Source organism: Oreochromis niloticus, linkage group LG9 (assembly GCF_001858045.2).
Source record: "Oreochromis niloticus isolate F11D_XX linkage group LG9, O_niloticus_UMD_NMBU, whole genome shotgun sequence".
Classification (NCBI taxonomy): domain Eukaryota; kingdom Metazoa; phylum Chordata; class Actinopteri; order Cichliformes; family Cichlidae; genus Oreochromis; species Oreochromis niloticus.
The window spans coordinates 3,934,423-3,949,162 of record NC_031974.2 but is presented as its reverse complement, the minus strand read 5'-3'; the positions used below and the strand labels follow the sequence as shown (position 1 = coordinate 3,949,162).

Genomic DNA, 14,740 nt, shown 5'->3' with positions numbered 1-14,740 from the left:
CACAATTGTGACCACATATCTGTGTGGATCACAGTGACACACACACTCCTGATTTACTGAGTTTGGAGAAGGGAAGGGCGATTCTGATCACGTGATTAGACAAACACAGGAAGGCGGAAGCAGCAGAGTTGGTGGTGCGCTGAGAGGTGGAGGCGGGTGAGTGTTGGCACAGCGTGGTTGTAGCTTTGCTGTCAGAGTGTGTGCGTGTCTGTGGACTGCAGAGGGGAGAAGGACAGTCGCGGTGAACTCGGTGATCAGTGACTCAAAGCCAGCTCAAAGAAAACTGTCTGCGCTCTTTCACTTCCGGGTTCGTCATCCATGTGACGCCGTAGTCGCTGCTGTTAGTTCTGCGTTTAACATGTTGGCTGTAACATGTGAAACGTGTCAGGTGTGTCCCTCATGAGTGACGCCAGTTCATCCTGAACCACTAACAGTGTTCCGGTCACAGGCTGGAAGCTGCAGGCAGGTTTTGGTCAGTGACTTCGATAAATCCTTTTCTGCAGTTTAAAAGTCTCTTTGGCATGAAACATGGCGTCTTTAAGAGCGATCTGTCCGTGACAGGAGCAGAACGACAGCAACCCCAACACTAGACTTTTAGAAAAGTAGTATACAGCCTACGGTTGGGCGACATTACTCAGTCCAGTAACCGACGACAGGTGATATATTCGCGCAGGTGACTTTTTGATTAGCGGGGCGATGCAATCATGCACGACTGATTTGCGCGTTTCCCTCAGAACCAGCCAATTATCCCCTCACCCCCAACTGCCTCCCTGAGCCTGGTCCTGGTGGATGTTTCTTCCTGTTTTTCTTTCCCACATTTCATTGTTTCTTTGGTCTGAAGGATCCAGATTGGTTGACTGATGAACAGTCAACATTAATGATAACTGACACAGAGCACGTTAACAGCGAGTCAAATGTCATGCCAAAGCCTGCTGATATGTTACACAGGCTGTTAAAGCTGCAGCTGAACGTCACAAAAACTGTTTCTAATCAGCTTGTTTCTTTGTGTGAAGTTTGCTGATTTGAATATAAAAACTCTAAATTATGTTGATCAGCTCACACAGTTCACTTTGCGTTCGTTCTGTCTGTCTCTGAGGAAATATGAGGACCTGATCTCAGTGCGACAGACGTTTTGCTTCAGTACAGTCTCAGTGATGAACTATGCTGAATGACCTGTTTGTAGTCCATCTGCAGGTTTGTGTAGTTTGGCTACAGCACACCCACATCACCAGTATCCTCCTTCCACCCTGCACAAACAGACGTGTTTCAGACTTTATTTGGAGGAGCAAATCAAAGTTTTTAAATTAAGAAGTGCTTTTTTAAAATGGTCTGAGGTTATTAATAAATTCATTATTAAGGCTTTAACTCTCTTAATAATTCATTTATTATGCAATAATTAGAGTATTTTAAAAAATGTTCAGATGTAGTTGTGACTTTGTCTTCATAAATTTAAACTGACAGCAGCTTATTAGCTTACAGGCGTGATTTCTCCCCAGTTTAATAAGTCTGTTGTTTGTCATGTGAACATTCTTGATAAATTAAGGAGCTCATAGCAGAAGGGTGTGATACTGTTGGGAGCTCTGCTGTTTTATGGCAGCTGTCTGTAATATATTCCTGAGGGAACGACTTTTAATCTTGAACACATAATAACAAGCTTAACAAAGCATCTTTGAACACGTTACACGGGACTGAGCATGTGAAGCGTTCATTGATATGAAAGGATACTGACTAGAAGACGTCTGTGGACTGAAAATCAAAATGTTTCCCACGGATTTTGTTACTGTTTAAATTCAGGACTTTCTCTGTGCTCTAACAAACCATTTGGTGAATAATCTCGAGAAGTTTCTAAAGCAAATCAAACTGGGATGTAAAATGTGTCAGGTCAAAGCTGAAGCTGCTGTTTTCGTCTCAGACTTGTCTGTGTTCCACTCTTGGATGGAGCTGTGTATTTGTCCCTGTAGAAGTCACCTGTGTCCTACATGGACACAACGTCAGTGTGCCGTGGGGCAGGAAGCTGTAATGCTTAAATGGAGCCACTTTAAAGTTGTGCAGCCATCTCCTTAGAAACAACCGGCAATTTGCAGCATTAATCTCGTAGTATGTGCATTGTTGGATTTTGCTGTTATATTTTATAGTTTTTAATAGATTTTTATCACCATTTTATTACCGTCTGATAATCTCTCTGACTGGAGCAAGCAGATCTCACAGGGGTCACAGAAGAAGAGTCACATGACCTGTGACATGACGCTCATGTGAGCGCACTTGGGTTTCAGGTTTTGTTTAGCCAGCTAACACAAAAAGAGCTCGGCTGTGTTGAACATTCTGGTCCTCCATAACTCTGAAGACAACTCTGTGAAGATGAAGACGTCACACAGAAAATCCTTTAAATGAATTGTGAGTCTCGTGTGTTCATCTGGTGAAAGTGCTTCCCTTTGACCTTTTGCTGTTCCTGTTCAGCAGATTGAAACTGAACATCATCCCTGAGGCTGAAGTCATCAGTGCTTCTGCACAGCAGAACTATGGACTACATGATGGACGAGGCGGAGGAGATCATGGATGAGTTTGACATAGAGGACTACAACATAGCAGAGCAGGGACGACACAGAGTGATTGCACTTGTGAAGAGCTGCAAAAAGGCTCGGTGGGTCCAGATGTGACATATAGTACTCAACTTAGTAGTTTCAGTTTCTTACTATGATGCTAATTGGCTAAAGCTAAGCAAAATAGGTTTGTATAATAATAATTAATGGATTGCATTTATAGAGCGCTTTTCTAGACACTCAAACCGCCTCACATTCACACACTGGTGGAGGCAGGCCACAGCTGCCCTGGGGCAGACTGACAGAAGCGAGGCTGCCATCTGCCCCTCTGGCCAACACCAGTAGGCGGTAGGGTGAAGTGTCTTGCCCAAGGACTGGGACAGACAGAGCTGGGGATCGAACCAGCAACCTTCTGGTTACAAGATGAGCTTCCCAGCCCCCTGAACCACGATCGCCCCTTAATATTAATAAATCCACACTCATCATCCAGAAGTTCAGAAAAAGCACTGGGCTCAGCAGTCGGGCAGGTTTGAGTCACACAATATAAGTCATTGTGACCAGGACTGCACAGAGCTCCTCTGGTTATCACCAGATTTTATTGCTCTGGTTGTTTGAAGATTTTAATGATTCAAAGAAAAAAGGAAAATCAGTTGATTGGTTTAATCATACATGAATGTAACACAGCTACTGCGTTTGTACAGAGGTGGAGAGCAGCTGCCTTCACCTGTCAGCTTACTTTGTTTGAGTCTCACAGGTGGTGTCATAGAGAGTTTAGAGAGCTCAATGAACTGCCCCAGCTAAAAAACTCTACTCTCTCCTCCACCTTGTGGTACAGACTGGTACTACAGACTGTAGCTGATTAAATTCACTTCATGGATGATTTGGATCACGTTATGTTAGAGTTTGTCGATCTTTCATAAACTGCTTTTTTCTTTGAATTCCGGGACATCACTGACTTTAAAGCATGAACTAACTCGTCACTGTGAGTCCTCCCTGAAACGGTAAGTGATGTCACATTAATGTAGCTGTGCGTCAGCCTCACACTGTAACTTCATCAAAAGCTTCTGGATTTGTGCTCACTGAACAATTCCTCAAACCCATGTCCAGTAAAATCTGATGCTGTAGTGTGTAACACTGTTTTTCATTTTGAAGACCTGGGTGGCTCCCAAATTATTACATTTTTAGAATGTCTGCTCCACCATCATCATCATCAAAAAATGTTATGGTCCAAAGTTTGAATGTACAGTATATAATGATTGCTGTTAATTTAGCTTCATATGTCAAATACCTTAATTAAATATGTGTTTTTGTCCTTTAAATAAAGGCATTTTTATGTAAAATGTGTGGCAATGGTTGATTATCTCAGAAATTATGAAACATAAACAAAAAAAGTTCTTTTTCTTTCCTTTTTTTTAACAATCAAAATAAACCCAGATCTATGATTTTGGGGCTGATAGATCAAAAATGTCTGCATATTGGGTCAATAAAATGTAAAAAAAAAAATTAAATCTCTCTTGTAAAGAAAAATTAAGAAAATGCTATTTTCATGTAACTTTCTTGAAATCTTTCATATTTTCTGTGGTCAGACTGATCGGTTGTGGACTCTCAGAGACTGACTGTGAAGTCGTGGCCTCAGCTCTGAAGTCCAACCCCTCCCATCTGACAGAGCTGGACATGAGTCTGAACAAACTGCAGGAGTCAGCAGTGAAGCTTCTGTGTGCTGGACTGGAGAGTCCAAACTGTCAACTGGAGACTCTGAGGTGGGTTCACTGACAGCAGCTGCTGTTGTTTTTCTATATTTCATATCTGTGTATGATATGTGTATCTCTGGTATGACCTCCTCTGGTAAAGTGTTAACATGTTAGAGGTACACATAGAGCAACATCAAGCGCATCATCAGATGTAACTGAAAGGAATTATTGAAATGTTCAAATACTTTCTAAAACAGAGGAGTCAGGTGAAGCCTCACTGGTATTACATACACTTGTGATGATTATTGATGACGAGGAAAGACAGCGCCACTGTACTCTGTAAAGTCTGTATAAAGCAGTAATAAATGCTTGTCCTGAGTTTGTCAAACAACATTTAAATTATTAAAAAATGACCACATGAATAAAATGATCTTTCCAAATAATCCAGAGAATTTGACCACCAAATATCTGCAAAGGGCCAGGCAAGTCCCGAGGAGTCGGCTGAATGGGAAGAACAAGATCTGGGCTATCAACACCTGGGGAGGAAGAAACGACAGAGACACACAGCAATCAATAATAACTTGATTAAATGTAGAGTGGTGTATAAACACAAAGAGAGTAAAAAAAAAAGTAAAAGCACAGAGGGTGTCTGTGTCCTGAATCCACTCCACGAAGTCTGACAGCTCAGCACAGACAGAGAAGAACTGATGTGTTCACAATTATAACTTTATCTCCATTTTTATTTTTTATTCAGATTGGAGCGCTGCTGGTTGTCAGATATCAGCTCTATGGGTTCAGCTCTGAAGTCCAACCCATCCCACCTTAAACATCTGGACCTGAGTCACAACATCAACCTGCAGGATTCAGGATTGAAGCAGCTGTGTGGTTTTCTGCAGTGTTCACAGTGTACACTGGAGACTCTGATGTGAGTCATCGTGTTTGAGTTGTGCTGACATGAATATGATGTGAAAGTTGTCCTGACGCTGCAGACATCAGGCTGATATTATACTGATCCACACTGAGGATCTTCATGGTAAAGTCTGTTTTCTTCTGTGGTTTAAACCAGGGGTGTTAAACATAAGGCCCAGGGCCCAGAATCAGCCTGGCAAAGACTCCAGTCCCACTCACTGGTCATCTTTGGACTGTGTTAAGCATAAATGTTGGACTTTTAAATGTATTTTCATACATTTACTGACAAGATACATGGAAACACAGCTGAACAGAATCTAACTAATGAGACAGGGAAACAAAACTGAACATGAGACGGGGGACGATCAAAGTAAAAGAGGACACAACAAACACTGAGACCAGGACCAAGACGTATAAACTGTACAGAACTAAACAGGGAACACGGAGAGACGGGGTCATGACTGACTTCCACATGAGACTCTGGGGATGAGAACCAGAACCATGCTGAACTCAAGATTAAATAATACAGAGCTTGAACATAAAAATCCACATGAGACACAGAATGAGTCCAGAACAAAACACTGGGTCAAAGACCCAGGATCATGACGTAAAAAGATGGAGACCTTATATTTATCAGTTTTATTCTGGGCTCATATTGAATCGACATCGTAGCGACTGTCTTCAGCTCTGAACAGATTATGAAACACTGAATGATTTCAGGCAAAAACACTGTGTAATAAACCTGCATCTTTTATTCTTCATTCAGATTGGATGACTGCAGTTTGTCAGATATCAGTTCTCTCGCCATCGCTCTGAAGTCCAACCCCTCCCATGTTAAAGATCTGGGTCTGAGCTGGAACAGTCTACAGGATTCAGGAGTGAGACAGCTGTGTGGTTTCCTAGAGAGGCCAGACTGTAAGCTGGAGTCTTTGAGGTCAGTCACCATGTTGTACTTGTACTGATATGAATATGATGTTGAAAGTTGTGCTGACACTAAACAGCAAGTTGATACTGTAATGCTGTGCACTGAGGAGTAGGCCAATGACTGTAGCAGAGCAACGTTCTCATTTCTGGATAATTCGCTGTGAATGTACATCTTCCATCCTGATACGTTTGTTTTCTTGGGAAACGTGTTTGTGTTCTCTCCCTCATGTTTCAGTGATTTACTAATCCAAGACTGGTTATTCTGGAAAATAGTTCCTGTTTTTAAAGTAATTCCCATTTTTCCCAGAAAGAAGTAGAAATACACGACACACCTTCTGATTTAACGCTTGATGGTTTTTGCGACTGCACTTGGGGACACATTCAAATTTTTAGCAATTTTCCTTAAAGTAATGATGGATTGTTGTTTCTCTTTACTTAGCTGATTGGTTCTAATATGAATTCTAATAGCTGACAGCCCTATTTGACAATTATGTACCAACCTGACTTCTGCACAACACAATTGATGGTCCCAACCCCATTAAGAAGGCAAGAAATTCCACAAATGTACCATTAAATGAGAAGGTGTGTCCAAACCTTTGACTGAAGTGTGGATGATCCAAGTGAGAATATGAGCCTTTAAAAAGTCCCAGTGGGTGCAGTCAAAGCAGTCCCTCAGTTCCAGTTAGGACTGGGTGATATGGACCAAAATTCATATCTCGATATTTTTAGCTGGATGGCGATATACGATATATATCTCGATATTTGTTTAATCCCATAAAGTAAGAACAAAAAGAGAGTTCTTGGTCAAAGCTTCTTTTATTAACATACAACTGTAGATGTACATGAAAAATTAATCATAAATAATCCTCCATAAGTAAAATAAAAATAATTTTCTTTTCATGTATAACAAAAAGCTCACAATTGTAAACCAAATGTAAAATGTAAACCAAACAGGTGCAGAGCAAAAATAACGAGGGCAACCTGCTCTTTAAAAAGTGCTTACACTGAAGTAAAGTAAATGCTTCTTTGTGTGTATTCCTGAACAATCATCTGGTACTTTGTGCAAAAACAAAACATGTAAACAGATTGAACGCAATTAACAAAATTCCGTTCTTTAGTCAGTGGCTCTCTGTGCAAATCTCCAATGACAATAAAAATATAAGGTGAAGCACCTTGCCCATGCAAACTGGGAGAGCCTGGGATCGAACCACCAACCTTCCGATTAGCAGCTGACCTGCTCTACCTCCTGACCTACAGCCACCCCAATATAGAAAGAACACAAACAATTGTCAAGGCCAACAACTGTACAGCTTACAGATTTTGTGCCAGGAAAACTAATCTGTCAACAGTATCAGGATTCAGGGATGTCCTGTGGCAGGTTACAACGTTTCCACTGCAACTAAAAGTCCTTTCAGAAGGGGAGCTGGTAGCTGGCACACAAAGGTATTTCTTGGCCAGGCGGCTCAGTGCTGGATAGGCAACTTCATGTTCCTTCCACCATTTGAGAGGGTCAGCATCACTCTCCACACAAACTGACAACAGGTAGCTAGAAAATTCATTTTCGATTGCCTCCCTCTGTGTGAAACCAGTGTTGGCGGCTGTGCTGTGCTGGAAGAAGCTTGCCAGAGATCTCTTTTTCTTAGCTGTGTGTCCTACTGCTGCTGCTTCTCGGTCTGCAGACTCAGGCACGGCTGGATCAGGCAGCTCAAACACGTGCCCTGATAGCTGAGCAGAGACTCTGCCTCCAACATGAGTTTATGTTTTAGTGCATTGATTTTCTCACTTGGGATGTAATTCGCCCTGAACCGTGGATCCACAAAAGAAGCCATGTCCAACAGGTCACTGGTGGATGGATCAGCATATTTATTGTTGAGGTAATCCACAATGCGGGTCTTGATGGATTTGCACAGCTCACTATCCTCTCCAGGTGCCAGGAGACTAGTGTTAAACAGGTGTAGCACAGGTCTGACATACGACAGGGTCACATTTCTCCTGAAAGTGCATCAGTGAAGTCCTGAAGGGGTTTGAGAGCTTTCTGAACTGCCTCCAGGACCTCCATGTCCTGCCAAGTAGGGACTAGAGGTCTGGTTTTCATGTTGACAGAGAGGACTTTAGAAAGTGCTCTTTCCTGCTCCAGAACCCTCTATCATGACCAGCCTTGATCCCCAGCCAGCTGCTGCCTCTGTGATTAGCTGGTGACTTTAAAGACCCAGCTGTATTTGCACTTCCTCCAGCTGTAGGAGAAGCTGCTCACGACTTTCTTACACAGAGAAATAGCCCGGGTAATGCGGCCATCATCCATAGCATGTCCTGTGACACACAAAATACAAACTTTTAAAATTACTTTAATTGTTATGTTAAGAGGCAGATCGCTCAAAGGCAAATTAACATCCATCTCAGTTGTATAAGATGTGATGCTACATGTTGATGTTAAACTATCTTGATAAAATCACCAGCGAATGACTGGTGATGATTTTTCCATCTTTTCAATCTCACTATGTATTTAAAAATTATCCCTGTCTTGTCTCAGCTGGGGTCCTCATTTAGTGTCACAATCCTCAAATACAAGCACAAATACACTCCAGTAAGTTTATTGGATTTAATAGGGATAGTTTATTTATTTATTCAACTAACTTTCAATTTCTAGGTGATAGATGTATATGCTGGCTATGACTTAGGCATAGGCATGTTTAGCTCTGCAAGTGACTCTATACACTTTTCATTTATTAGCATTTTTTTTTCTCAAATCAGCAGATTCAGTGTTGCACTCACCGATGGCCGGATGAAGCCTGTGACCAAAACACTGGATCCTCAGCCGCTGGTTCAGTTGAACCGCCTTGACAATATTAGCCCCGTTGTCAGTTGTTATAGCAACCAGTCCCGTCGGGTTGAGCGTCCAGGTTTTGAGGACATCCTGCAGGGCTTCAGCTGTATGCTCTCCGGTGTGGTCTTGAGGAAAGTAGCTGGTCTGGAGACGGGCAGTCTTCAGTTCCCAGTCTTCCATGAAATGGATAGTTACACTCATGTATGGCCTCCTGGACCACATGTCGGTGGTCAGTGCAGAGTGAGACACTTTGGTGAGCTGGGCAGCGAGACTCTGTCTAACTTCAGTATACATTTTTGGCAGTGCTTCTCTGGTGAAGTATTTCCGGCTAGGTAACTGGTATCTTCGGTCAAGAGTTTTTAGCAGCTGTATAAAGCCCTCTTGTTCCACAGTTGAGATGGGGACCATGTCTTTAGCGATATGATAGGCCACTGCTTTAGTAATTTCCCCCCACTTCTCACTTTTTCTATCATGTGGCACAGCACGAGTATTTGAGTGTTGTAAGATGGTCTGTTTCGCTGCAGGAACCTGGGAAGACTTTGCGGTCTGGGCTACAGCACGCAGTTTCACACACTCTTCATACTGCACTTTATGGCGCTGTTGTAAATGGTGGAAAAGATTAGTGCTCGAACCTTTCTACAGAATACATTATTCTGCTGCTCATCTGACACTTTGAACCCGAACCATCTCCAAATAATTGAGCCGTTGGTTTTCTTTTTGCCGACGAGCTCCTCTTCGCTAGCTGCCGTGTCACCAACTGCAGGCCATCACATGCTCCCCTAATGGAGCCACAACACATGTCCAACACTTAGTCTGTCTTGTTGGACCAACTGGAAGAAATGATTCAAGGACTTAGTCACAGAACAGAGATTCAAATCTCCAAAATCCAACTGGCTGCATCAGGACATATAGTCTGAAACTCTGCACAGTTTCCTGTTTGAAGCTGCTTCCTGTTGGCTTCAGCTGTTTGGAGTTTCCATTTTCTAAACTTCTACATTCTGAACCTTCTTCAGCTCTGAACAGATGATGAAACACTGAATGATTTCAAGCACTTTGTCTAATAAACTCACATCTTTCATTCTTTATACAGATTGATGGGCTGTGGTTTGTCAGAGATCAGCTGTGATTATCTGGCCTCAGCTCTGAAGTCCAACTCTTCTGCTATGAGAGAGCTGATCTTACGCGGAAACGATCTGCAGGAATCAGACATGAAGCGGCTGTTTGAGCTGGTGGAGAGTCCAGACTACAGACTGGAGACTCTGAGGTCCGTAGGGTGATGGAGTGAGTGGGTGGTGCTGTCAGCAGTATTGTACTAAACACAGTCAGGATGAAACAAAGATCCAGTGTTTCCTGTAAAGCTGCAGCTTCTCAGTGAAGCTGTGAGAGGATGATGGTGACAGGCTTCAGGATTGGACAGAGAAATCGATAACAGCCAATCAAAAGGTTGTTGTGATCATGTGTTTGATGTGAAGAGGACTGCTGCTTTTGTGTTCATGTCTACAGGAAATAAAGCTGGATTCCAGCTGGCAGGTGGTCCTGATTCATCAAACCTGATCTCTCACTGTTTCTCATTTCCACTCTGAACAGCTGATCAGATTTAACTTTGTCACAGCTCTGAGATCAGTCTGCAAATTACTGGCTCTTATTGTGATGAACCATGTGGTTTCATACAGGCATAAAGGCTCTCCTGAAGTCCAGGAATCTCATTTGTACGCATGTGTACTGTTAAGCTGTTGCATCCAGACATGTTCGGCGTCCTCCTCCATTTTTATTAGTCGAAAACAGATGTTCTTCAACAACTCTGTGGTTTAGTGGAACAGCATGAAATCCTTCGCTGGAGGTTCAGGACTCTCAGCTGTTTATTTCTACTGTGAACTGGATTGAAATGAAGCACAGAATTAATGATAAGACAGACGGTGTGTGAGCTTCATGAGAGCTGAGAGGACATCAATGACTACAGTCTCTGGAAACACTCGCTCATCTCTTCCTTTTCATCTGCAGGTGGTGATGATGGTAACAGGACGGTGTGTGTGCTGAGAGAGGAGCAGCTGTGTCCTGATGATCCAGAGAGGTTGAAGCAGCAGCAGCTTGTGTGTAGAGACGCTCTGACTGGGCCATGTTACTGGGAGGTGGAGAGGAGAGCTTCATCCAGCAGTGACTGACAGAGGAATGAAGTGCAGATGACTGTCAGTGCTGCAGAGTGAACTGCTCTGAGAACAGCTCCACTGTCAGACACAATGTAGAGTCCAGCATCATCCCTGTGTGTCCCTCTGGATCTGACAGAGGATCATCAGTGGATCTGGACTGACACACGTTGCACCGGATTGTTGGAAAAAAATATTTTGTGATGTCAAAAATGTTTCATGTGGAAATGTTCAGTGATTGTTTCATGGTTAAACATAAATATAAATGTGTTCAACACATTTCTGCCACCTGGTGGCTTCAGAGAGATGGTTCTGCACTCCCGGCTGTCCAGTTTCTGTCCAGTAGAGTTAAAACACAGGTGGAATGAACTGTACCAGTCCTCACACATCCCCTCAGAGTCGTGTTGAAGCCTGTTAGCGGATATAAAAAGAGTGGTCGAGATGCAAGGTGCTAAGAGACATTTGTTTGTATTTTCTATTTCTATACTTTTGGCCCTGTGTGGATTACACAACATCTAAATAAATTCCAACCTGTGCTGTGCCGACCCGGTTATTAATTTTACAGTCATTAAAGATGTATCGTGTCCGATCATTCAGCCTTGGAAAACAGCATTCAAGTCCATGATAACTGAACAGGTGCAAGAATATTAAGTTTGGTAATCTCTGAATTGTTTCTACATTTTTTTCTAGTTTGTTTCAAGCTGTTTATTTTTAAATAACCTTCTGAGAGTGACGAGCCTGCGGTCTGCTGAGTGTCACGGATGAACCTGTGCCCATCACTCCAAATCCTCTCTACCTCGGGGTCTACCAGTGTTAACAGATGCTCTCAGGAACCTACCTCAAGTAACTCAACTCTTTTTTGAGCTGTTTGACACTGGGATGCTATCGAGGACTGAAAAACATTCAGCTTCAGTCAAAGATTGACGTTGCAGTTGGGACAAAGAAGAAGGGGCTTCCACCAACTCTGCAGACTTTTACAATTAGAAGCTTTAAATGTTAGAATGTGAGCGAACATCAGCACACAGTCTGTGAAACAGCTGAAGGCGTCACCATGGAAACTAAACTGCAGATGTTTCATATTGAAACAGTACAGCCATGTCCTGCAGACTAAAGCTGACGATGCCGTTTGGAGTTGGGTTGGTGCAACTTTGTCATGTGTGTTATTGATATATGTAATTAGTGAGGTAAGTATTTTCTGAGGACAGAGCCTGCTTTTCATGTCTCTGGATTTCTGAAGCACTCGAGTCACGTGAGTAACACCTGCTGTATCGAGGCAGTGCACGTTCAAAGACACGTATATGATGCAGGAATAATTCTGAGCAGTTTATACAAATTCAAAGAAGCTAAATTTCAGCCATTGAAAAAGTACCAATCAACAGTGAAATATCAAGTTTTAATATGAACTTCTGAAAATGCAATAATCTATTGTATGTTGTGTTTTTTTGTTTTCAGATTTTATCTTTTAATTTAAATTAGGTTCTTATATTTACCCTTTTAAATTTTACTTTTTCAGTTTAAATTTTGGGGCCTTGCTTTCACTTGGTGGGTGTCGAAGAAATAATATAAAAGAAATACCACTAATCTTTTACTTTGTGATTTTTACTCGCCACATTAGAAGAACTGTCAGTGAGAAGCTAACAGCAGTGATAAAGTTGTGTTTATTGAGCTGTTTTGTCCGTTCGTGACTCTTCTCACAACATTTTACACGTCTGTTTCTTCCACGTCTGCAGAGGGAGCTTGAAGTCTTCATGGTGGGATTGGATCGTCAGCCTCTAAGAAACTCTGGCCCCACAGCAGCCGTGGACTCCACCAGGATCCCACTGATGCTCCACACCTGCCACAGCTGCTAGTGTTGTTTCTCAGGTATACATGTTTTTGACTGATATCATTACTGCCAACTCCAACGTTAGTATCCAACAAAGCTGGGACACTAGAGAATATCTGGTCATGTTTTGCCTCTCCTGAAATGGACACACGTGCTTAAGTTGCAGTACCAGCAGGGGGCGATAATTCTTTAAAGCCCGCAGGTCTGATCCACAGCGGTTTATGAAGACTGCAGAGCCATCAACAGAATCTATTCATCAGACCAAACTGTGTAATTGTAATATTTATTTCCTCCATATTGATCAATTGAGGTAAAACAGAACAAGAGTAAATAAAACATCCTTGAAACCAACAAACACTGTAATTCATGTCATTCTAATAGCATCCTGTTAAATTTCAGGCACTGCTTATGACGTGTCATAAAACATCCGACAGACTAGAAGATAGAACTGCATCCACCAACCACAACTGAAAACTAATACTAAACACCATTAAACTACTGAGGCCTGCGATAATAAGGCGCTGTGCTGTCACTCACAGCTGCACGAAGAGACAGAAAAACAGAAACGAGTCCTCTCCCTCTCTCCCTCGCTCTCTCACCCATTCAGCAACATCAGAAACATGAAGTCTCTCTGTGCTGACAAAAACCCCAAAACAAAACAAAACAAAAAACTCTGTTAGTTTAGTGCGCGCTGTTACAGAGAACCTCTCTGTTAAGTTTTCTCCAAACCTTTTAAGGCAAAGCGGTGAAGTTAAGCTGTCATGTGAACCCTGCTTTTTCATGGTGTGCGGTTTCTGCCCGCGAGGGTTCACCCCGGGGTTACACAGCAGCATCGATTTCCTGCAGAGAGGAAGGCAATAAGACTCAAACGTTCGAGACTGTTAGTTTGGAGAGAACAGAGGGAAGAAGCTGAAGCTGAGGCTGGTGAGTGTTCACACAACGTGCTGCTTGTTTTTCTGTGTTTGTCTCTGTGTTTGACTGCGGAGACACGAACAGCCGCTGACTCTGTGCACGTGCTCTGTGGCGAGAACATCCTCTCACAGACCCCCGCGGGCTGTGGAGTCATCCCTGCCAGCACAGATTTTACACGAAGGTTTCCCGTGTTTCAGGTTTTTATCGCATTTTTTGAAAAAAAAAAAAAAAAAAAAAAAGGCGCTTTTTCTTGAACAATGGCCTTGATGAAGAAAACGCGCAGAGCGCGTCAGAGCTGTTTGCGCTGCTTACTCAGCAGTGCGCGCGCAAAGCTCTCCAAACTCAGAGACTTTCATGGCCTTCGTTTCCTCTGCTCCTCTCACTTATTTTCTCTGGAACATCACGTTGATCTGAGGTGATAAGTTTGTCACGTGTGACAGTGACGTCTCTCATTGGATGTCCCCCACAGACATCGCGCGTGTCCAGTTTGTTCGCGCTGCGGTGAGCTCGTAAATTTGCGAGTCAAACATGCTGTACGTCCTTGAACACATCAGCAGGTGAGCTTCAGGTGCGCTTCAGGTGCACAGGGCTCGTTTTCTGGATGACTCTGAGTCCCGTTCATCTGAACCCGGCTGCTCGCGCTCCTCTCTCAGCCCATCAGTCGACGCTGTTTCCGCTTTCTTGCTCGGGAGCTGCCGTTTCATGAAAAACAGGTCGTCTGAGCCGAGCTCCGGTTGTTCTCTGGCGTTTATCAGATGCAGCAGCAGCGAAACACCTGCGCGCTCAGCAGCTCTCAGACACTCTCAGAGGCGGCTGCTCCTCTCTGCTCCCGCACGAGTCAGAGTTCGTATTATATTACACTATGTGGTGTGTGTGTGTGTGTGTGTGTGTGTGTGTTGAGTCCAAGACCAATGAGTTTTTTGACCATGATCATTCACAAACCTACTCTAAACTTCATCCATAGTCAACAT

At 43.0% G+C, this 14,740-nt stretch overlaps 3 protein-coding genes across 14 annotated transcripts in view; 2 read left to right on the top strand and 1 right to left on the bottom strand.

Moving 5' to 3' along the window:
* Window positions 1-67: 67 nt before the first annotated feature.
* On the top strand, window positions 68-11,574 carry LOC106096736 (NACHT, LRR and PYD domains-containing protein 12). 7 transcript variants are annotated; one of them, XM_019352782.2, is made up of 7 exons: window positions 68-156; window positions 2,461-2,641; window positions 4,127-4,300; window positions 4,986-5,156; window positions 5,907-6,074; window positions 9,979-10,152; window positions 10,890-11,574. In XM_019352782.2, exons 2-7 carry the CDS (start codon window positions 2,520-2,522, stop codon window positions 10,894-10,896), a joined length of 816 nt encoding a protein of 271 aa, XP_019208327.1. In that variant the 5' UTR covers window positions 68-156; window positions 2,461-2,519; the 3' UTR covers window positions 10,897-11,574. The 7 variants fall into 7 exon arrangements, with proteins under 7 accessions (XP_019208327.1, XP_019208328.1, XP_019208331.1 ...); XM_019352783.2 differs by having other exon boundaries at window positions 99-156; window positions 2,458-2,641; XM_019352786.2 differs by lacking the exon at window positions 68-156 and adding an exon at window positions 227-250.
* On the bottom strand, window positions 6,617-9,769 carry LOC112847855 (zinc finger BED domain-containing protein 1-like). The gene is made up of 2 exons (XM_025910403.1): window positions 8,837-9,769; window positions 6,617-8,374 (listed from the first exon to the last, which is right to left on the bottom strand). The coding sequence occupies exons 1-2, from the start codon at window positions 9,294-9,296 to the stop codon at window positions 8,253-8,255; spliced, it is 582 nt and encodes a 193-aa protein (XP_025766188.1). The 5' UTR covers window positions 9,297-9,769; the 3' UTR covers window positions 6,617-8,252.
* A 137-nt stretch (window positions 11,575-11,711) lies between the features above and the next one.
* Window positions 11,712-14,740, top strand: part of LOC102078419 (NACHT, LRR and PYD domains-containing protein 12) — a 52,367-nt gene continuing 49,338 nt past the window's right edge. For 3 of the 6 annotated variants that reach the window (XM_025910399.1, XM_019352777.2, XM_025910397.1), the window contains exon 1: window positions 12,933-13,781. The gene's annotated coding sequence lies outside the window, so the exon portion shown is untranslated. Of the gene's footprint in view, window positions 12,169-12,762; window positions 12,896-12,926; window positions 13,782-14,740 lie in introns of those variants that run through there. The other 3 variants (XM_025910398.1, XM_019352776.2, XM_019352778.2) reach the window with 3 other exon arrangements.